Here is a 23,350-nt window from a genome sequence, read left to right as displayed (position 1 = left end):
TCTTTGTGGTGAATGGATTCTCTTTCCAAGAATGAGCTGCATACTGCTCTGAGCCATCCTGATCTGTAGAAAATGGTAGCCCACCCAGTCCCCAGAGTGCAGCCAGTATTGGGCTGGTAACAGGAAGGGTATCTGACAAGAACTCAGCCTATTACCATCTCCTGCTTTGGACTAAATGAGGGAAGTGGGGGCAGGGTTAGCCACGCCAGCCAAGGAAGCTTGCTTGCACTTAGCTCCCAACTGTTCAGGGAGTAAGGGATTACTCCCTGCTTGTTTGAAGAACCATTCTTGCCTACACATTGTTTTTGCCTTCAGCTATAAAGGATCCAGTCTGATAACATCCCCACTCTGACAGGATAACAAGCTGAGGTCTCCTGCCTCATCTTAAATGTGTTTGGTGCCACGTGGAAAGCTGGCTCAAATGACTGTGGCCACACTTTTCCATATCAGATATCTTGAGGGGAGGGTGTCATGAAATGAGGCAGAGCAAGATCTGGCGGGGGGCGGGGAACAACATTTGGCAGATAGGGTGATTAAGGAATCAGGTGAAATTTTTCAGTCTACATCCGGGTTGGGAAACCGACCTGCAATTCCAGATGGGCTGCTCTGAGATAATATCTCCATCTCTTTGATAGGTTAACACCTTTCTATTGGAAATGGTAAGCTTTGGGGATTCAGAACCACAAACACGCAGTGTTTAATCTGCTTTGGGACCCAGGTGGGCTGGATTCTGAAAAGGTCCTGTCCCTTTGTCTTTCTGTGTGTGCACGCATGTGCATCTGCACAGGCTTGCACTGGCTACAATACACCCACCTGTCAGCATCCACTCTGGAGCTGATGTGAAGAAGCTGTAAGTTCCTCTTAGTTAAAGACTGGGATATAGTCTCCTCTGGTCCTGAATGCAGAACATCACTATTTTAATACTGACGAAGATAAGCATGGTTTGTCTGAAGAGGTCCTACGCTATGGAAAAGGGCATCTTTAGCAGAAAATCAACCAGGAGGCATTCACTAAGGCCAGTCTTCTCATTCTGATTTTTTTTTTGTCCCAGGCTTTTAAAGCTTAGAACAAAACTATTTCTTCATGTGTAACTAGACTAGACAGCAGTGGCCACAGTCCCATTCACAGGAAAATGCAGAGATGCTGAGATTATGGTCAGGAGGATGAGGTACGGAATCTGGAGCCACAGAATAACTCAAGGGTATAAAAGGAAGGTACAATAGTGGATAGAAATATATTGCTAATAAGTCTAAAGATATTTGCTAGGTAGCTACTAAGAAGAGTTGCTTTGTTGTCAAGAGGGATTACTCACAGTACTAAAGCTGAACATGGAAATCGGTCTTTTATTGGATGAGCATTTGGACTTTCTGGATCAGCTCTAAAATATGCCAAATTAGTTAATTACATATAAACTCCGACTACTGCATCTCCAAACTGAGAAAAGCTGCATCTCTTTACTATTTGTCCATCCAAAAGCTGTTAAATGCTTCTCTCTAGAACTTTGAAGATTCACAGAGACACAGAGTATGTGTTTTATATTGATCTTGATAGCCCAGTGGGGTCTACTTTGGCAACGACTCTTCCTAGCCCTGCTCCTGGAGAACTTTTTAACTGCAGATGCCAGGAATGGAACCTTCCATGTGCAAGGTATTTGCTCTACCACTCCCCAACCCATGGGATCATGTTGAAATCCCAGGATTCCATGCCTTAGCCTTTATGATTGCAAATAGAAGGTTCAGTGGCCTAAGTAGGATTGGGAAGCATGAGATGTTGTCCAGACTGCAGCAACAAATGACATTCCCTGCTACTAAAACCTAGAAAATGGTCCTTTAGGATTGAAAGCAACCATGGGGCCTTAGAGCAAAGTTCACTGAAAACATCCGCTTAGCATGCTAAGGCAACAAAAATTATTGAGAAAGGGACTGCAAATTGCAAGCATCATAACATCTCAAAAATTGTTGGTGCAATTCCATTTTAAGTGCTGCTTAAATTTCTTGTTGCCCCATCTAGCTATCTATTCCAGAGCTGGAGAAGGTACATACATGTCCACTTAAAATGTTACAGAGTTGAGTGCATTTAAGGCTTTCCTTAAAACGTTAGTAGTTTCTACTTCAGAAGAAAAATTACTAAGGCTGGGGCAATCTGAGATTTATAAAGCTAGTGAGATAAGATAGAGAAACGTATACCTTTTACACATAAAACTTAATGGTTACTCAATTAAACCGATTTGATACAGGTGGAGGACAAACTTAAGGAAGTGCTTCATTTGCACTATATAAAATTACAGAATTCATTGCTACAAAATATGGTGATTGCCATTAGTTTAGATGTTTTTTTTAAAGGATTAGACAGATTCATGGAGGATAGGTGGATCAACAGTTCTTAGTTATAATAGGTAAATGGATTCTGCATGTTCAGAGACAGGATACACCTGAGTACCAGATGCTGGGGGCAAGCTGAGCTGGCTGTCACCATCACAGCCTCCTTGTGACCACCCCATGATACCTGGATGGCTTCTATTACCAGAAAATTGGTTTTATCTGCTCCAGCCAGGCAGTTCTTAAAGTTGGCACAGGGCACAAAAACTGCTAGTCACAGCACTGATCAGGTTGAATACAGAAATGTCCATGGTGGTTCATCTAGAATTGTCATGTCTTTTACATGACATGGAGAAATTCAGCAGGTTCAGCTGAAAACAGATTATCCTCTCTGCTTTAAATATTCTCCAATAGCTCGTGAGCACACTCATGTTCTATAACTGTTTCCAAAATAAAGATTTCCAGTTGCAGCACCAAGAAAGGCCCCACTGCATCAGGCTAATGCCAGCCCCAGCTAGGCTTACCAATTCCACTCTAGATTGAGGCCTCTGTGGTGTCTTTTACATGACATGGAGAAATTCAGCAGGTTCACCTTTTCCCATGGAGGAGCTCTAGTGATGGCAAAAGCCACTGCACCTTTTTCATTTTTCTATGTCATGTAGACATTAGAGGCACAGGAACCTCTGCCCAGGATGGTTAGCGACTTTAACTGTCCATAGCACTCCCTGAACAAATAAAGGTCAGTATTGTACATTCGTTTCTAGATAATTTTTGTGATTATACATGAAGGTACACAGGATTTTAATTCACCAAAAAAAATTGTGGTGGTAGAATAGCAGCACCTTTCATTTATCTTTCATATGACTTAGAAACTACTGATAACAAAACTTAAGAGACGAAGAGAAAAAGATTAACAGAATCTGCTGCTGGTCTTCATGGTGAGAAAATGAAGTTATGATTCTAGTTCATTATTTTGGTACTTGGTGGGGGTGCACCACAGGTTAGATGCCATCTTGGAGAGACTGGAGAGAAGGCTTTTGGGGTAGGGGGAGGAGGTGGAGAGTTAAAAGGATTCCATTTGAGGAACATCTCAATATGGCTTCCCTCCAGGTCCACATTGTCACATCCCAGAGATTTCAGCAGTTTTCTGTGGATCAAGAAATACTTACTATTTCTAGAATTTTGAAACCCTACACTCTTAAAAATAATTCTAGAGTGATAAGTCACTTTGCTGAATAATAGCAGTACTTGGAAAAAGAGACAAGGATTTCATCTCCTCCTTGAAACAATATTCCCAGTGTTCTTGGGAGAAAGATAAGGAAATGAAAGGGGCGGGTAGCTGAGGAGAGCACATTAAATGGACACCATTCAGACCCTTGTATGTCTGCAGGTTCGTGAAGGGCCCGATGCAGCTGCAGAAGTGGACGGAGATTCCTCATCAGTTGTCTCTCCCTGCTCTTCCTTGTGGAGGCCGAGGCTGATGTGACTCTGCAGTGCTGCTGGAGTCAGCCATTCTTTGGGGAGGCAGCTTTGGAGGAAGGGAATACAGGAGCTGAAGTAGGCCAGGCGGTTCACCCACCGTGGGATTTCCTTCCCACACAGAATCTGTAGAATTGGGGAAAAAAGCATGGTTATGGAGTGATGTTTGAAGAGGGTTATTCATCCACCAAAACCTTTTCATATCTCCTTTTGTTATGATTGGGAGGGATACAAAGTGTTGACAATGAAGCACAAAGATATCAAGAGCATAAAACACAATTTAAAACTAGGTTGACTTTTTTGGAAGCATGCAATCTCAAATAGGTTTCTTTGTTTAACATATCTGGGAAATAAAATGTATTTGTTATATTGTTGAAGGCTTTCACGGCCGGAGAACGATGGTTGTTGTGGATTTTCCAGGCTGTATAGCTGTGGTCTTGGCATTGTAGTTCCTGACGTTTCGCCAGCAGCTATGACTGGCATCTTCAGAGGTGTAGCACCAAAAGACAGAGATCTCTCAGTGTCACAGTGTGGAGAAGATGTTGGTGGGTAATTTATATCTACTCAGGAAAGTGGGTTTGGGCTGAGTCATCCTGTAAGAGTTTCCCAGGGTGTGGAATGCTAATGGAATGTTAATGCTTCACTGTATCCTGAGGAGGTTCTTTTGCATATGGACTGGTACTTGATATGCTAATCTTCTCTGCAGGGCTATTGTAGGATGTAGAGTATTTTGTTAGCCTGGCTAACAAAATACTCTAACAAACACCAGGCTAACAAAATACTCTACATTCTACAATAGCCCTGCAGAGAAGATTAGCATATCAAGCACCAGTCCATATGCAAAAGAACCTCCTCAGGATACAGTGAAGCCTCCCTCCATTAGCCCCCCAAACTGGATCCATACCCATGGAAAGTTCTAACTGTTCCATCAAAGCTCAGAATTGCAAAGTTCAAAGTATAACCTCCCCGCTTTGAAACTTCCACACTAATTACAAACTGAGCACAACCCTCCCCAAAGTCTGTGACTGACTTGAAATGATCTTGACACCATTACAAGACTTCCTATTGCCGAAGCCTTCCTTTTCTTTCTGAGACATACCTGTTAGTGGTGGCAGCAATGAGAAGGGCTGCTATTGTGGCCTTCATCATTGTCAGTGCCATGACCTCTGGGAAATTTAGTTTACCAGGGCTTCTGATTCATTACAGAAGATTTTAAAGCTCTAGGAAGCTATATTTTATGTGAATCTTGTGTCACAAGAAGCTTCTTGCAAGCATCCTCACCAGCATCTCTAGCACAAGGATACATGGGAATTGTAGTTCCCTGAGGCTCCTGAACCCTTGCATTAAAGGGCATATGATAGGTTTGCCAACTCCAGCTTGGGAAATTCCTGGAGATTTAGGGGTGCTTCTTGTGGAGGGGGGAAATTTGGAGAAGGATTTCACCTAGAATCTATGCCATAGCATTGAGTATGCCCTCTGAAGTTGCCCTTTTCTCAAGGGGAACTGATTGTTGTAGTCTTGGGAGCAGTTGTAAGTCTGGGACTACTCTAGCCCTACCTGGAATTTGGCAGTCATAGGGTATGATGAAACCTGGATTTCAGAATAGATTAAAATTCAAATAGGGACTGGTCTGTATTAATGCCAAATGAGCTAACTTTAGAAAAGCGCACTTTAAACTGAGCTTGGGACTAGTTGGTTCTCTTTCCGTGATAGCCTGTCTTAAAATAGGTAAATATCCCAGAGACAAGAGAAATGAAAAGTTTTATAATAAAACTGGACAAGTTCAGTTTCTGGAGATTTCTGCAGATTAACTTCAGCTCAGTTGGGGAAAGCAGGCTTCAAGAGGAGATTCTGATTTGATTGAGCTTGAAGTCTGCATGAATAATTGAGCTTTTATACCCATGGGAAAATCTTCATGGTTGGCTGAATACCTTGTTGGGTTCCAAGTGCCTTCCTATTTTATTTATTTATTTTATTCACTATTTAGCCCATCCTCCCCACTAGCAGGCTCAGGGCGGGTTAAAACATTAAAGAATACAATAAAATTCAATAAAAATGCAATAAAACTCTGATCTATAGCATCTAAAACACCAATTAAATAGTATTTAAATTTTAGGAAACTTTCTCCCAGGAATGGTGTATCTCAGAGCTATACAACCCAGAAATCCACAGTAGCAAAAACAGTCCAGTGTAGTGCATGAATGCATGTTTGTAAAGGCCAGGATACCCCAGTTGAGTCCCTGTTGCATTACATGTTTAAAGAGATGCATCTTTAAGGTAAAGTGTGTCTGCTGCAAACATGCATCTGCACTTTCCCGGAGTGTAAATTTACCCTTCAAAAACTAGGTCAGTCATCCTTCAGTCTGGAACCAAAGAAGTGTTTATGGTGTTGAATCATCAAACTGCTAGAGGAGGTTTGTAATTATGATTGCTAATTCCTGTTGAGAGATGAACTGGTAGCTGTGTTTAGAATTTAAACTATGGAATTACCATCAGAAAAAGCATTAAAATATTGATTGTGTCTATTAATCTTCCAAGTGTAGGCTGGAAGGTACTGAAAATTTGGGGGTTAATTCAGTAAACATCCTTGCTAGAATTCCAAATAATTCTGCATTTCTGCATCCTGGATTCTTGTGAGATAATCTGCTATACTGATAATTTTCTCAAAATTACAGCCTCCTGTCCCAGGGGCATGCAAACATTTTGCTCCAAGGGTTGCAAGATAACTATTTGGTAGGTTGGGCTAGGGCCAGGGTTGGATCTGCCCCATTCTGTGTCGAGCATGCCCCAGTTGTTTTAGGACCTATAAACAGGGTAGTCTGACTTTTATAGATAGATGGCTTGGGTATTTATAGCATTGTCTACATGTCACATTAGGCATGCCCTAGTTTACTTCCGGACACAATGGACACATAGAAGCAATGCACTGACTTGGGCAATTAGCAGCTCTTGAGAAGATGAAAAGGGTCCACAGGCCAGTGGTGGCCTGTGGGTCACAGTTTGGAAGCCCTAAACTAGCCAGTTTCCACTCATACTGTATTAAAGTTACACAGGACTTGTGCCGAAGAGAAAGGCCCATAGTGCTTTAGGAGGGTTACCAACCTCCAGGTAGGGACTGGAGCTTTCCAAGAATTACAACTGATCTCCAGGCAATAGAGATCAGTTATCTGGGAGGCAAAATATTGACAAGGAGATATCTTACCCCCACCCCACCCCCAAATCCATCACATTAACAAATCTACTTCCTCTAAGTGCTAGAAACTATGTGGGGACATCGGTTCCTTTTCTCACTGCTGGTGGACTTGCAAGTTTATAAAAAACTTTTGGTTATTTGTACTAACATGTATTAAGCAAATTACAGGCTATGATGTTCATTTAAAACCTGAGCTAATTTTGCTCAATCTCTGGTTGGAACATGACTTACCAGGAGGACCAAGGGACCTAATAGCTTCTTTGCTAACAGTGGCTAAGGCTACTATAGCCACTTCCTGGAAGAACCCCAAACCTCCATCAATCGCACTATGGCACAAGAAAATCTGGGACCATTTCTTCATGGAGAAGATCACCTATCAACTCAAACAAGCAGACTTGGAAAATTTCCAATCCAATTTTTTTGGAGAACTGGCTACCTGTCTGGGACTATATGACCAGCTACGGCATTAAACCCTGAAAACCATATCCAACTGATCCTTTTAGTATTTGAAAACCTCTATCAATATAGAGAATAACCATCAAATAACTTTGGCCTGTCAGTGGTCATCTCCTTAATGCATTTACCATATGAGTTGTGTATTGTTGGAGCTTGAGTATGAACGAAGGCTCCTGAGGCCTACATGGCTATTGGGTGTTTTTGCACAGGTAACAGCCAATCATAACTGTTGCCTTATAATCCAATAGCTGTGCTGTAAATTGTTACTTTGTATATAGTTCATGCAAACGAAGGATTCTAACTACTTGCTTTGTATTGGTTGTCACTAAAAAAGGATAAGGTTTTCTTAAGTATAAATTGGCTCCTGTTGAGTCTGGTTTCCGTCTGCCTGCTTCCAGTCTTCAATAAAGTTGTTGTTATGAGCCGTTAATCACAATACTAATACTGGCGACTAGGCTGGGATTGAAGGCGGGTAGGCAGCCCCACGACATCTAGAGCTGAATCACACCAGTTGCTGAGGAACTGTCACCTTGGCTGGCCTAGAGCTGATACACAGCTGCTCTGTTGCAACTCACCAACAGTGAGCCATGGCTGCCAAGGGCCCCTTTGAGACTTTTGACTCAACCACCAAAGGCTGGGAGTCATACATCATGAGGTTTGAGTTCTACCTTGAGGCGAACAAGGTCACTGATGCAGACCTTCAGAGAGCGACCTTTTTCAGCATCTGTGGGTGGTCCACTTTCAACATAGCCCAGGCACTTGTGGTGCTGGCACAGCTCCAACCAACAGCATTCAACATCATCAAAGACCAGCTCCAAGGCCACTTCTTGCCACAGCTGTTGGAGATTGCCAGCTGGCACGCCTTCTACAAGCGGGACCAAGCCCAGAGCGAGTCGGTGACTGTTTTCGTTATAGCTCTCCAGCAAGCAGCACAACACTGCAATTTCACTGACCTAGAGATCACGCTCCGAGATCGACTGGTATGTGGTCTGCGGGACAAGAAGCTGCAATGTCGCCTGTTCTCCAAGAAGAAGCTCATATTCAAGGAGGTCTTTGAGGAGGCCCTCACAGCGGAAGCAGCTGACCAGTCAACCAGAGAGGTGTGCCAATCACGGAGTCCAACTCTACCAAAGAGGGTGGAACAGGTCCATCACAAGAGCACTGAGAGCGACTCGGGGAATAATGACAAAGTCCACAGGACTCAAGTGGTGCAGCCCAAGCGTTCCAAACAGCAAACCACTAATGGGTTGCCCTGCATCAGCTGTGGAGGAAGCCACGACCAAAAATCCTTCAGATTCTGCGACGTCAAATGCTGGGCTTGCAGGGGGCACATTGCATGTGTGTGCAAGGCAACCAGGAGCAGAGGCTCCCCGCCACAGACTCCATGCTGATGGCGGCTGGAACAGAAGGATTCTCTCTAGCCTGAAGAATGCCAGTCCATAACTAAGTGTTCCAGCTGTACCACAGTCCTGAACACTTGAATGCTCACCAGAAAAAAGTTCAGGGTAACGGTGCACATTGAAGGAACACCATGTAAGATGGAGGTCAACACTGGGTCAGTGCTCTTAATCACCTTGATGGACACCTTCCACTGAGTGTGTCCCAGGGAAGTAGACCAACACCTCCAGCCAGGCGACAAACACTTGACTGACTTCCAGGGTCATTGGATCCCAGTGGCAAGTGTCAGCAAGTTCAAGGTCAGTTTCAAGGACTTTCATGGCTCCCTCCACCTAGTCGTCATTGAGGGGCACCACTCAAGTTTTCTGGAACTTGGTTGGTTTGAGGCAATGGGAATCCATGTCACCGGCATCCAACAAATCAATCAATCGGACATCGAGGCTGTCTGTGCTGACTTTTCATCCTTGTTCAACGGCTCATTGGGATGGTACACAGGGCCACCAGTCTCCTTCGACCTGAACCCTACAGTGCTGCCGATCCACTTGAAAGCTCAATGTGTTCCCTTTGCTCTCAAGCCACGCATCATCAAGGTGCTGGAGTAGCTGATCACACAAGGGGTTCTTGAGCCTGTGTTACATGCCCGTTGAGAGACTCCCATCGTCATTCCCATCAAGGCCAATGGGACAACATGCATCTGCATGGACTATAAATGCACCCATGTGAGACAACACGCACACCGTGGTTGTGGCTCCACTTTGACTTTGCTGGGCCTTTTCAAGGGCATGTATTCCTCATTCAAAGTGGCTGGAAGTGATTCCTTTGTCGACCATGATATCTGCAGTAGTCATCCACTCTTTAAGGCACCTGTTTGTGACCCACGGACTGCCAAACGCCATTGTCTCAGACAATGGCACACAGTTCATCCCCCAGGAATTCCAGAGGTTCCTTGAGAACAATGCCATCCGACACATCACATCCACGCCTTTCCACCCATCAACTAATGGACAGGCAGAAAGAATGGTGAGGTCCACCAAAGACTCCCTCCGCATATTAGGCCAATGGGATTTGAGCCAACAATTGGCCGATTTCTTATTGTGGCAGCACATCACCCTGCACTCCACTATGGGATGGAGCCCAGCGGAACTCATGATGGGGCAACAACTTACCACACTGCTCAATCAGCTCCACCCAGACTTAGCTCTGGACGCCTGGCAGGAGCCGGAGGTTTCAGGGCCATCCAGGCAGTTCCAGCAGGGTGACTTAGTTTACACCAAGAACTATGGGGAAGGGCCGATCTGGGTTCCGGCATCAGTGCTCAGGGTGACTTGGCCAGTCTCCTACGAGGTGGCTGATGCCACCAACAGAACACTCCAGAAACACATTGACCAGCTACGGCAGTGTTGGCCAAAGCGGGTGCAGGGCCTGGACAGAGACTATTCACCCTGCACCGCTGATGCAAGGGCTGATTCAGTGGCGGCAGCTGAGGAGAGTGGAGATATTACAGTGGAACCAAGCTGTCCAGAAACTCCAGCAAGTTCGAGAGACTCCTCCTTTTCTCCTAGTGGGGCAGAGCCCGTTGCCAATGCTGGGCCACCAGTCAGTGGACTGTCCATTACAGAGGGGTTGCGTAGGTCTCAGAGGACTCGCCATCCCCCGTCATACCTCGGAGACTTCATTTGCAATGGGGTGTCCTGAACTTAGAGGGGAGGGGTGTTATGTATTTCTGGAGCTTGAGTCTGAATGAAGGTTCCTGAGGCCTACATGGCTATTGGATGTTTTTGCACTGGTAACAGCCAATCATAACTGTTGCCTTATAATCCAATCGCTGTGCTGTAAATAGTTACTTTGTATATAGTTCATGCAAATGAAGGATTCTAACTACTTGCTTTGTATTGGTTGTTGCTAAAAATGGGTGTGGTTTTCTTAAGTATAAATTGGCTCCCGTTGAGCTTGGTTTCAGTCTGTCTGCTTCCAGTCTTCAATAAAGATGTTGTTATGAGCTGTTAATCACAATAATAATATGTACCTCTGCTTTTGTATATAGTTGATAATTTGTTATTCATGTTGAAATGTTGTATTTGTAATGTTATAATCACTGCTGTTATAAAAACAAAAAATCCTTAAAAATAAAAAGTAAAAATAAAATTATCTGGGGGGAAATGGCAGTTTTGGAGGGTGGAGTCTATGGCATCACAGCCCCGTTGAGATCCCTCTTCACAGCAATTCCGTCTTCCTCAAGCACAGCCCCCAAATCTCTATTTATTTTCCAAGCTGTTGTTGGCAACCCTACGCCTTAGGCAGTCTCCATGGGAATAGCTTTCATGCAATGCAGGGGCTGCAGTTCAAAAAATTAAAGTCTCCTGGGTACATTAAGCAATTTCATGTTACTATGTATAGCCACCCTAGTGGGGAGGCGATAAAGCAACGGCACAAGATAAAACTCTAAAGCTTTCTGACTAATAATAGGAAAAATGTGATTTTAGCAATAGCTGTCAGGAGAAACTTTATCACTGTAAGAATAACTGGGCAATGAAATGTGTTGACTAGACAAAAAAAGTGCAGGCTCCTTTGGCACCTTTTGAAAGAGAGGCTGAAGAAACAAGAAAGGGTCTGGCCCCCTGTTTCACGAGGAACTGTTTATGGCACTGAATCATCACACTTGCTAGCAGAGTTGAGAAATGGGAGTTAAATCTATAGGAAGTGGAAATTCCTTCCATCCAAATAACTAGCAGACAAGTGCTATGTAGCAAAGTAAACAAACATAAAATTGCTTCCTCAAAAATTAATCTAATACAGTAATGTCCATTTTGATGGTCGTCTGTTGATTGACTTCAACATCTCCAAAAGGGCTGCACCACTATTCCCTTCCAACTCCATTACTACTCAGTTGCCCTCAGATTCCCCATCTCTCTTCCGTCATGTCCTGTCTGGTGGTACCATGATTTCTACAGCATCCCGGCTTTCTTGTGTAGATTATGTCTGCATTGTTCCTTGATGATGTAATCAAGCTTCAAGTACTCAAGATTTCTGAACTCCCTACAAAGTTCTAGTACATTCTTAAAATGATCATTAGAAGGGTAAATCCTGTGGCTATGTCCACACAATTGTTATCTGAGACATAATCTTTGCTTTCTGCACATCTGACATTCATCAGGATACTCATCTATAAACAAATGCATTATGTGAAAAATGTGAGTAATGTTATACTAAAGATTGAGCCACCAGTAGGATCCAGGTGACTTTGTTCTAAAGTCTAGAAAGGAGTGTAACATAATCAACATTCTATTATCATTCTGTGGCAACAAGAATGTTTACATGTTTCACTGGAAAGGTGGCCTTGAACAATTTTTTAAAGTGGTATAATCCTACTCCTACTGATAGAATTTTTTTTAAAAATTGCAGATACATTTCAACATGTATAAGAACTTTACAAAACATTAACAAATTCTATTACTGTTATGCTACTTCCATTAGTTGATTTGGTATGAAATGACCCTACAGGCATGGAAATGGGAAGCATTTTCTCAAGATCCAGGTATATATAGTGTCATAAAATATTTTCCATGCCTTTTGCATTCAAGATGATTTACAAAAAATCAGAAACTTTAATTTTTTCAGAAACATTGTTCCAGATCAAAATTGGGAAGAGTGTCAAGGATATTGAGGAGCAAAGTACCGACAGATTTCCAGAGTTGCACAGACTTTCATTCCCACACATAATCCTTCCATGTTTAGCAATTATTCTAGTCTGCACTATATTAGACTAGTAGCAGGGAATGATAATTATTTTGGATGAATTATTCCAGGCAAAATATTAGCATCTCTATTATTGTGCCACTGCCTTAGGCAGTGAAGAGGATCTTGTCACGAAGCTGATACATTTGCAAGTGGCTTTATCAATCAGATCCCAAAAAGACACATGTAGGAGTAAGGAACATTCAAAATAATAATTGTGCTTCAATTCTGTACTAAAGTGTAATAAAATGCATGTACTGGGTTCTTGTTTGAGAGAGAAAGAGAGGAGAGAGAAGATGTGACAATTTAGAAAATGCCTTGAGATGTTTACGTTTCTGTCTCAGCATCCTACAGAGCCCTTTAAGAAAACAACACATCTCCCACCTACACAGCTCAACTTGACTCTCAAAGACTTCACAGGAGGCACATCACTTTTACCTGAGCAGGCTGACCTATTAAAATACACTTCACACAGCAGCTATGAATATAACAAAGCTTCCAAAGCATCTTCTCCATTGCCAAGTGTCCATCTGCTCTGTACATTGGACAAACCAGCCAACCTCTGCGCAAAAGAATAAATGGACACAAATCTGACATTAAAAATGGCAACATCCAGAAACGAGTGGGAGAACACTTCAGTCATCAGGACATTCCATCAAGGACTTAAAGGTCACTGTAGTTCAATAGAAACCTTTCAAAAACAGACTCCAAGGGGAAGCTGCTGAATTGGAATTCATATGTAAATTTGATTAAGTCAGGCTTGGATTGAATAGAGACTATGAATGGTTATCTCATTATCAGAAGTAACTGATTTCATTATCAGAAGCCAACTGATCCCATTCTCAGAAGCTACTGAATGCATCTACTCCCCCCTCCCCTCTCCACCTATATATCTGACCAGTTTCTTCTTACCCTCCACGCATCTGACGAAGAGAACTGTGATTCTCGAAAGCTTCTGCTACAGTAAAGTTGGTTAGTCTTAAAGGTGCTACTGGACTCTTTTCGATTTTGCTACTACAGACTAACACGGCTAACTCCTCCAGAAGATAGCAGTGTATGACCTTTTCTATGACACTTTGCTTAGATGGCCTCTACATATTCCAGCAGATAGCAAAGGGACAAATTCTTTTTTCTTTTTTGTAAAACAGGAACAGACCAGCTTTATATCAGAAAAGGCTTGCTCTGTAATTCCATAAATATGCCTTTCAAAAAAAGTAGGTTTGTGACTCCTAATTAAAGATGGGCACGAACCACAAAAAAATCGAACCATGAGGTTCGTGGTTCGTGGGTTTTCACAAACCAGGAACCACGAACTGGCATGAACCACGGCAGCCATTTGAGGGGTGGGAGGGCCGTTTTCAGCCTCCTCCGCCACCCTGCGGGCCCACGCAGTGGTGGAAGAGGCCAAAAACGGTCTTCCTGCCGTTCCATGAACCACTGGTTCGCGAACCACTAACTGGCCTGGTTTGTGCGTTTTTTGGAGTCGTAATTCGATTCATGCCCATCTCTACTCCTAATTGATTTTGCAATTATAGAGGCTTCATTTGAGGATACATCATAAAAGAGGCCAGCTAGGAGTAGCAATAAAGGGAATCAGGGTAGTTAAATTGTATGGTTGTGAAAAGAACAGGGGGGAAAGATCTGTCTACATTAACTGAACGTATGCTGCCTTATGGTCAAAAGTCTTGTGCAGATGGTGTTTGTTCCTAGACCAAAGGACATAAGTCTCAATAGTTCAGCATTTGCATGACAGCGACAGGGGTGTGACTCACAGAGCCATTTGTGAGGAAAGCTTTCCTTGCGCAGCTGTCTGACAGTTCCAGGCTGTGTATGAATGGTTCTGTGTCAAATTCATCTTGGATTCTAAACAGACACTCAATAGGAGTTGGAAATCTCTGTTCACAAGTTACAGCAAATGCATGTACAGTACATGTACTGTGAACACTTGATTTGTCTTTGTACATGTGCTGAGTAATTCTCATGTTAACTTCAGTGCATGTACAACTGAATGTGGGATTTAACCCCACATCTATTCATGTATTGGTTCTACTTTAATTATAAAGTAAATCCATCCTTAGAAACAGGTGTATTCATGTACATGCAAGCTGTAAGTGCACTCACTGTAACATGTGAGCAGGGTTAAGGGCTTGGCAAATACCAAACCTGAACTGACTTAAGCCTATGGAAGTACATGCACAACACACACAAGCTCTGGCCTACTCACCAAAGCTATGGCAGAAATCTATCCTATGGCAGCTTATTCATAGATGGCAGCCAGATGGGATTTTATATTTGCTCATCCAAAGTTTTGAGCAATAGACTTTATTATTTTGATGGATAGACTTTGTCTATTATTTGTCTATTTGCAGTTGAAGACAGGTTCATGCCACGTAAGAACTTGCAACATAAACAGGTGAAACAGACAGTAAGTAGGAACAGAAGCAGCTGCACAGAGCAGTGAAATTGTCATGGCCCAGTCTGAGAGTGAGGTCTCCTCTGGAGGAGAGGAGCCTCGTGTAGCCAGCCAGGACTCCTCAGGAGAAGAGGAGCCCTGTGTAGCCAGCCCTAGCCCTGATTCAGCAGAAGCCAGCAATCAGGAGCAACAGCTGCTGGCTGATCAGAGCTTGCAGCCAGCAGCTGAGGCACCAGCACCTTCTAGCTCCAATACTACAGAGGAAGCTCAGCCAGGGACTTCTACAGGTGCAGCGCAGCCAAGAGCCTCCACCCCCCCCAGGTTCACCCACGCCCAAGGAACGCCGCAGGCAGCACCAGAGACTGGAACTGCAGGAGAGACGGCGCAGTGCTCGCCTCTTGAGCCAACGCCAGCTGCTGGAGAGTGACGATGAGTAGTGGCAGGATAGAGCCCCAGCAGCTGGCTGAAAACCACGCCTGGCTATAAGAGCCAGTCTGGAGGAACTGCTGGGCGTGGAAGCAATGTGTTTACTGTCTGCAACCACTCTGTGTTCTGTGAACCGTGCCCGTGCCTGCTTTTGGACCTGACACTATCGGTGACTGACCTTGGACTGTGCCTGACCTTGCTCTTGGACTCTGGACTCACTCCTGGCTTTATCTCGTGCTCTGACCACCGGCTTGACTTGGCTTTTGCCCTTGGAACTCCCCTTTGACTTTGGCCTTAAAGTTTGGACTTGAACTACCCTGCTTGTGCTGGCCCAGCCCGTGACAGAAATAACTTGACTAAGGTTCATCACTATTCAGTTGCAGAGGTGGGGTAGGACTAGATGTCCTTTGAAGTACCTTCCAGCCTTATATTTCTATGTTCTATAATAATAATAATAACATTCAATTTATATACCGCCCTTCAGGACAACTTAATGCCCACTCAGAGCGGTTTACAAAGTATGCCATTATTATCCCCACAACAAAACACCCTGTGAGGTGGGTGGGGCTGAGAGAGCTCCAGAGAACTGTGACTTGCCCAAGGTCACCCAGCTGGCTTCGTGGAGGAGTGGGGAATCAAACCCGGCTCTCCAGATTAGAGTCCTGTGCTCTTAACCACTACACCAAACTGGCTCTCAGTGGAGAGTGCAGGTTCTCCAAATGCTGAGCACCAAACATTGAAGAACACTGTCTCTCAGTGCATTGCCATGCCATCTCCATAAATGGTATCTTTGTGTCCAGCAGGATCCTTTCAGATCTGTCCTCATTATTCCACAGAGAAATATGATGGGAGACCTTCACAGAAAACAGTCACCATTATAGGCTACCAGCTCAATACTGTATTCATAAAAGAAGGCATTTGTCAAGCTATTATGAATGAGAGTGGCAGCTTCTGGAGTAGGATGCAAGGAAGATCCCAACCTGCACCACTGAGTTTAAAAGGGAGGGAAAGGGGTGCTCTTGCCAAGAGACATCAGAAGTGGATGGCAGAGCTGTTGGGTCCCAGCTACAGCGCTATGCAGCTATTGAGTGGGTAGTGAACCTTGCCGCCTGAAGACACTGTTGATGGTACTGGGTTCTACTAACCACTCAATAGATGGCACAGCTGCAGAATGCTGCAACCATGGACACAGCAAATCTGCCACTGCCTCCTCCTGATGATGGCAGAGAAGGAAGCTGCTTTCTCCTCCCACTTCAGCAGTTCTCTGTGCTGGGGGCTGGAATCTTCCCTACACCCGACTCCACAAACTGCAGCTCATTCATGATGCTCTGATGACAGATTGGATCATGGCTGGATGTGTGCCAGCCCACATGGTTTCCTAGCCCTTGTGAAGATCCCAAAGCATTACACATGGAGAAAGCCAACCTCGGCCAAGGCAGCTGAGAAATGATTGCAGTTCTTGTGCATGAGGTGGTAGGCATTGCCCTTGTATTCCTTGCCCAGCTCCTCCATAATTTTATCCACATCCTCTTCTGTGAAGTCTGTGGTACCCAAGGCAATGGATTCTCTGGTTAAAAAAGAAAGAAAAAAAGAACTCAATAGTCATATGCAGTAAAATACCATGGAAGAGGCTGGCAGAACCCATTCTAAGGAGAAAGGTGTATTCTTCATTTGGCAGACTGATTTGACTGGAGATAGTGATAGTAGAAAACCAGAGCATATACATGCAAGAGGTCTAATCTGGTTTAATAATAATTCCATGTTTTCCAAGGAATTCTGGGAATTATATGGTGTGTGATAGGAATCTCTTACAGTCTTGTCAAACTACAATTCTCAGGATTGTTTGAGGAAACTATGGTAAAGTGGTGTAAAAATGATATACATTTGTAGCATAGACAGATCATGATGATCAACAAAACTGTAAAAATGTAAGATGAAAACAAGCTTGAGCGCAGGCAGAAACAATACAAGCTTCCTCTCACACTGACTGACCAGACCTAGAAGTAGCACCTCTGTAACTTACACACAAGTCATTACCCATCCCAATTCTTGGCCACTCTGCTGTGACTGACAAGATTAGACTATTATAAGCAAAATTTCCTAGGGCAGCTTAATGACAGTTGCTCACTTATGAAGCTCATGGCAAAACAAATCTATTAGACTTTAAGGTGCTAATTGCTGAACAAGCAGGCTTGATGCAGCCAATTCTGACGAGACCATTTATGTAAGATGTGCCGGACAGTAAGCTGAACTCTCCCATTCCTCCCAATTTTTTTCTTATATCCATTCAAAAGCCATAAGCCAATCTTCAAAGGCCATCATGGCAGCCCCATCTGAATCCAATAAGGAAGGATGATACATCTTGCTCAGGGGTCCCTAACCTTTTTGAGCCTGAGAGCACCTTTGGAATTTTGACCAGAGGGGATGGTGACCTGAAATAGATGTCACAGGAAGTGGAACCACACCCCAAATGGCTGCCTCAGGAGGCAGAGTCAGTTTGGTAATGTGGTTAGGAGTAGCAGGACTCTAATCTGGAGAACGAGGTTTGATTCCCCACTCTTCCACTTGAAGTCTTGGATCAGTCACAGCTTCTCGGAGCTCTCTTAGCCCCACCCACCTCACAGGGTGATTGTCATGAAGATAATAATAATACACTTTGTAAACCGCTCCGAGTGTGGTATCAAGTTGTCCTGAAGGGCAGTATATAAATTGAATGTTGTTGTTGTTGTTAATAATAATATTACCCCCTCCCTCACTTTGCAAAAGCATCCCCAAAAGGGAATAAAAGAAACCAAGGAAAGTCAGGGGGGAAAGGGAGAAAGAGAAGAGGGAAGAAAAAGAAGGAAAGTCTGAAGGGGGAATGGATCCATAAGCCTGGGTGCTTACCATTCCTCCTCACCCTTCACCAACTGCTGGAGCTATTCGTCCATGGAAAACCCTTTCATTTGAATGAGGGCCATCACCAACAAAGCCCTGCCTTTTAGAGGCCCAGGCCACTTTCTGGACAGCTTGGTGGACACCAGAGGAAGGACTGGGAGATGCCATGGGGCTGATGCGTGCCACACTAGGGAGCCCTGATCTAGCTGTGCACAAACTGGCCGCCACATAGAGGCCAATTAAAGTGCTTCCTGTGGGATCTGACTACAGAAGAAAACTTGATTAATAGGATATATGATTTTCTCCACACGATCATTTTAAAAAAGAGGTTTTCAGTGACCAGGAGAAACCTTTCCCATGCACATGGCATGATGTGTCACCACAAATAGCTTTGCCTTGAAAGGGGTCGTGGGTGGCTACTCAGTGGGGGAGAAAGAGAATCAGCATATGCTCAGAGGCAATAATTCAGTTATTAGATTAGATACTATGATTTGTCTGCACTTTCAACTAATCTTCTTGGCTTTCCCCTCCACCCAGAAGCCATTTCTGACCACCACCATCCCCGCCCCAAGTTTATTCCTGGGTTGCAGGACCTGTGTGGAGGGGTTGCAGGACCTGTGTAACAACCTGCTCTGAGGGCAGAGCCCATGGCACCGTCCCTGCTTCAAGTCCAACTCTCTACCCACAATAGTATAAAACAAGTTCTTGTTTAAAATCATGCTTTTAAAAACAGGAAATGGACAACAGGATTGTTTCCAACGCAACATCCGAACTAGGGTTGCCAAACCCCTTCCAGGGGCAGGGTATCCCCTACCTCCAGCTCATGTTTCCACTGTCACTGCTGCAGTCAGCAGGAGAAAATTAAGCTTTAAAAAATGGCAGTTGGGTGACAGTGTGATGTCACTTTGGGAAAAACCCAGAAGTGATGTCATTCTTCTCTAGGAATCACCAGAAACTCTATGCTAAAACTACAGTGTTTATGGTGATTCCTAGAGAGGCATAACATCACTTATTGCTTTTTCCCAGAAGGGATGTAACACCATCGATGACATTGCCACTTCCCCCCATGTTCCCACCTCCCCAATCTCCCACTGGTTGCCAGGCCGAGGCTGGCAAACTTAATCTAAACACAAGGCCTCCCCTCTCAGCCATTACCTCACAGGCATAAGTTTGCACTATCAGATACTTCACAGACAGAGCCAGAAAGTCACAGGAACATATTTGGGAAGGCAGAAAGGACACAGAAGATGATAGACTGTCTTGTTGAGCATACCAGGGCTGCAGAATGCCTACAAAATAATGATGAATAAGGGGAGAAGAAAGAAAGGCCCTTACTTGAACTTAAAGGTCTCGCCAAGTTCTACAGCACTGCCTGGTGTGATCTCAAAAATTCCACTGAAAGGGTAGGGATGCCCTCCATAGGCAAATTCTGCCAAGGAAAGAAACAGATGGTAAGAAACAACACAAAGTCAGGCCCTGGGAAAAGGCCACAACAGCTGCCTACATGGTTGGTTGTTAGCATCAAAGCCAGTCACCTTGCCAGATTTGATTTTTTCTGGCCATCAGCTCTGGCCTTATTAGGCCAGAGACAGCCTCACAACCAAAGTTCTTCCCAAAATGTCATCTCTGCCATTTCCAGTCAGTCCTGGATTGGTCCAGTGTGCCTTTGACAACCAGCAAGGCAGTGAATGCTTAACATCAACGAGAGCGCACAGCACAAAAGCAGAGGTGCTTGGTTAGAGTCCCCTTAGTTTCTTCAGCAGAGCATTTAGTAAGCCAGATCCAAGATGCATAAAATCTGTGGTTTGCATTTCATTTGTATTTTATAAGGTTATTTGAAGTTGAGGTCACGTTTGACTTTAAAGAGACTAGAAGGCCTATAATTTGAACACTCAATATGCCATCCTTTGCAAAGAATAGTCAACCCGAGAAGAATTACTAGCTACTCCTGTAGCCTATCCTCTGAAAATGGCCAAACACATCCCAGAAAAGCCATGGGTAAAAAGGATAATTATATTCCTATCAATGCTCCCTTTTTAACTGCAGTGCTTATACTCCAGATGTCAGCTGGAGCTGGCCTTTGTCTCTTTGCTAGACTAGCTCAAATACTCCATGCAAAAAAACTGGCCATGGGATAAAATGATTCCTGGACAGGTTGCTACTTGGTCTGCAAAACAACAGATCATGTATTGGGGGACTGCATAATTAAATTATCCCTCCACATTAAAAAATATCTCCCTGCACATTGAAAACAAGATATCAGGGACTAATCTACTATTTTCCACATTTTCTACTTTCCATGAGACTACTTTCCATTGTTACTGTTGCTATGGAAGGGCATTTAAGCATGCAAACCCCTTAGTGTGTGAGCTGCTACTTTTTATAGACTGTCTCTCTGTCATGAACTACAAATAGCTGCTGTCCAGCTCTGCCCATTCAAGAGACAGCAGAGACCAATCTCTTTCAAAAACATGGTGGTCTTTCAAATCCCTCTTGAACTTCATCCTGCAACATGAAACCTACCTTTTGTTACCGCCGAAGTACCTCTTCCTCCCCCATCTATTCCTCTTCTATTTGCATCTCTCTCTCTCTCTCTCTCCTCTCCCATCTTCCAGTCTCTCATTCCCTCACTTTCTTTTTTCTCTCATATGAATTTTAATGGCTCTGGGCATCACTAGTACAACTCCCCCTCTGATATGTGACCCACCAACTGAAAACCAAAGGCCTCAATTGAAACCGTTTAAAAACTGGATTTCATTAGCATTTCTCAGCATCCCCAAGGATCTGCCTAGTGCATATTTAATTCAGTTATTTGAGAAACTCCTGCAGAAGTTTTGTCCCAAGCCCAGAATAAAATTCTTCTTCTGTCCAATCAGTTTCATGTGGGAAAATGTTTTCTTTGACAATAAATCTGACTTGGGACATGAGGACATCATCATCCATCTAGCTATGACCAGGAAGGAAGGAAGGAAGGAAAGAAGGAAGAAAGGAAGGAAGGAACTGACCACAGAGAACGGGAAAAGAGAGGTCAGGGAGGATAGCCGCATGACCCCCCCACACACACACACTGCTCTACACAACCAACTGGAGTAAGGGTTTGGAATGTTTGCTGCATTCATAACAGTGAAGTGCAGCTGAATGATGAGTCTGAATGTTTATCATTGGCCCTTTTCTGGCCAGCTCTTTCACACTGAATACAGGCAGTTAGTATCCGCTAAAGCCATCTTTGCTATGTCATTCATCAATGCTGCAATGGTTTGTAGTCTATCATGCATTATTATTGCTAGAGGCAAGACACTTCAAATCCCTTCTGACCTTTATATACTCAGCATGGAGCTTGAAGCTTAAATGCTATGTGAAACAGCAATGCTATATTTGCCTCACTATCTTCATGTAATGAGTTGTAGTAGTAGTAGTAGTAGTAGTAGTAGTAGTAGTAGTAGTAGTAGTAGTAGTGTTTATATCACTGCCTAAGAAGCACTTCATATGCAATATGTTAGTAATCCAATGAATCAGAAAATGGGCTTGCCAGATGATATGCTCTTTATCTAGTTGACAGAAAAGTCACCTCACTATTGATTTTTACACCTTACGTAAGTAGACAGCTTTTGTGCTGGGCTTGAACCTGATCAAAACTACTGGGCACCGTTCCACAGCTATGCCCCTTGACCCAGTTTTGGCGCTGCTCTCTAGAAGCTCTGTTTGCTGGCCCCACATAGGTCCCAGAATGTTTTCTTTCTGTGTTGATACTCAATACCATCAGGCATTCTTTGCATTAATAATAGAGCTCTGTGAGGAGGGGCTCTGGAGTGTCCCTGGTCAATCACTGTTCCTATTTCACAACTGACTTACGATGAGCCCAGCGAGGGGTTTTCAAGGCAAGTAAGAAGCAGAGGAGGTTTGTCATTGCCTTCCTCTGTCATCATCCTTGGTGGTCCTCCATCCAAGTACTAAGCGTACTTCACTTCCAAGATCTGATGAAATCAGGCTCTAACACACCATTCCACAGCCCCATGTCCTATAGCGAAGTTAATTATTTTTTATTTTCTAAGTGCAGCAAAAAGCTGAAGCACTCCCCCCCCCGACCCTGATCTCCCTAGTAAGGCCACCTATCAAGATATCTAGTGTATTACTATTCTTTTACATGAAGTGCGACCAGATCCCCTGTGAGATGTTAAGATGGGAAAGTGCAAAGATTATTTTAGGGACACAGTTGCTTCAGAAGCCCAGAACAGGCCAGGCTACTGCACAGTAAATGAAGATAACATTCAGAAGGCATAGAAGAGTCTTTATTAATACATAAGGGAGGGGGAGGTTCCACTGGTGTGAGAATAGTGCAATATGGCATATATGTGTACTTATTTTCATTTGTTGAATGTGTGTAGGGGGGGGGGGTATGTAATTGCAACCTGCGAGGAAGAATAGATTCATATAAACAACAGTGAGTCCGAAGATCTTGCTCTTCTTAAGAACCAACTACTGCCCTGTACAAATAGTAACTACTCCCCCACCCGTTAGAAGAACCCATTGAAGATCCCATCATTTTCACACATAACTAACAGAAAGTGCCATACCTCTGCCATAAATTTCAATGCCAGAATGGAAGACTCCTATACCCAATGTGGAGGTGTATTCATTTATCCAGTACTAGAGAAAGAGGGAAAGGGAACAGATTTGAAAACATTAATGGAACAGGTCCGCATTGTTGGATTATAAAGTATTCATTCATGACTTTATGTAGATATTATACCTCACCTTATCCTGGCTGTGGATGGGTTGCAAGAGCATTAAAGCAAGTTTCCAACATATAACCTATAAAATATCAGGATAAAATTGCGCAAGCCTAAACAAGACTAAAATGCCTCTACAGCAGCCAACAACCATACCTTAGTTTTTAAAGAAGCTATTCAAATGCTTCTAATCACCCTATGGCATTTGAATGCCTGGACATGTTCTTTGGAGCACACTTGATTCTGTCCAGTGGCTAAATCAGGACCACAAGAAGTTGTGAACCAAGTCAGAGCAAAAGTGGTCTCCTGCCTGGTGGCTTTGTCC

The 23,350-nt window shown here is 43.7% G+C and overlaps 1 protein-coding gene across 1 annotated transcript in view; it reads right to left on the bottom strand.

Moving 5' to 3' along the window:
• Nucleotides 1-2,046: 2,046 nt before the first annotated feature.
• Nucleotides 2,047-23,350, bottom strand: part of LOC129323805 (deubiquitinase DESI2-like) — an 80,908-nt gene continuing 59,604 nt past the window's right edge. Inside the window, exons 3-6 of the mRNA XM_054970530.1 lie at nt 22,870-22,942; nt 19,631-19,724; nt 16,844-16,985; nt 2,047-3,923 (exon numbers count right to left, since the gene is read on the bottom strand). Of these exons, the coding sequence (XP_054826505.1) occupies nt 3,687-3,923; nt 16,844-16,985; nt 19,631-19,724; nt 22,870-22,942 (546 nt within the window). The 3' untranslated portion in view covers nt 2,047-3,686. The remainder of the gene's footprint in view (nt 3,924-16,843; nt 16,986-19,630; nt 19,725-22,869; nt 22,943-23,350) is intronic.

The sequence above is a fragment of the Eublepharis macularius genome, chromosome 2, assembly GCF_028583425.1.
Source record: "Eublepharis macularius isolate TG4126 chromosome 2, MPM_Emac_v1.0, whole genome shotgun sequence".
Lineage (NCBI taxonomy): Eukaryota > Metazoa > Chordata > Lepidosauria > Squamata > Eublepharidae > Eublepharis > Eublepharis macularius.
The sequence above is the reverse complement of the archived record's forward strand: the minus strand, read 5'-3'. Positions and strand labels throughout refer to the sequence as shown.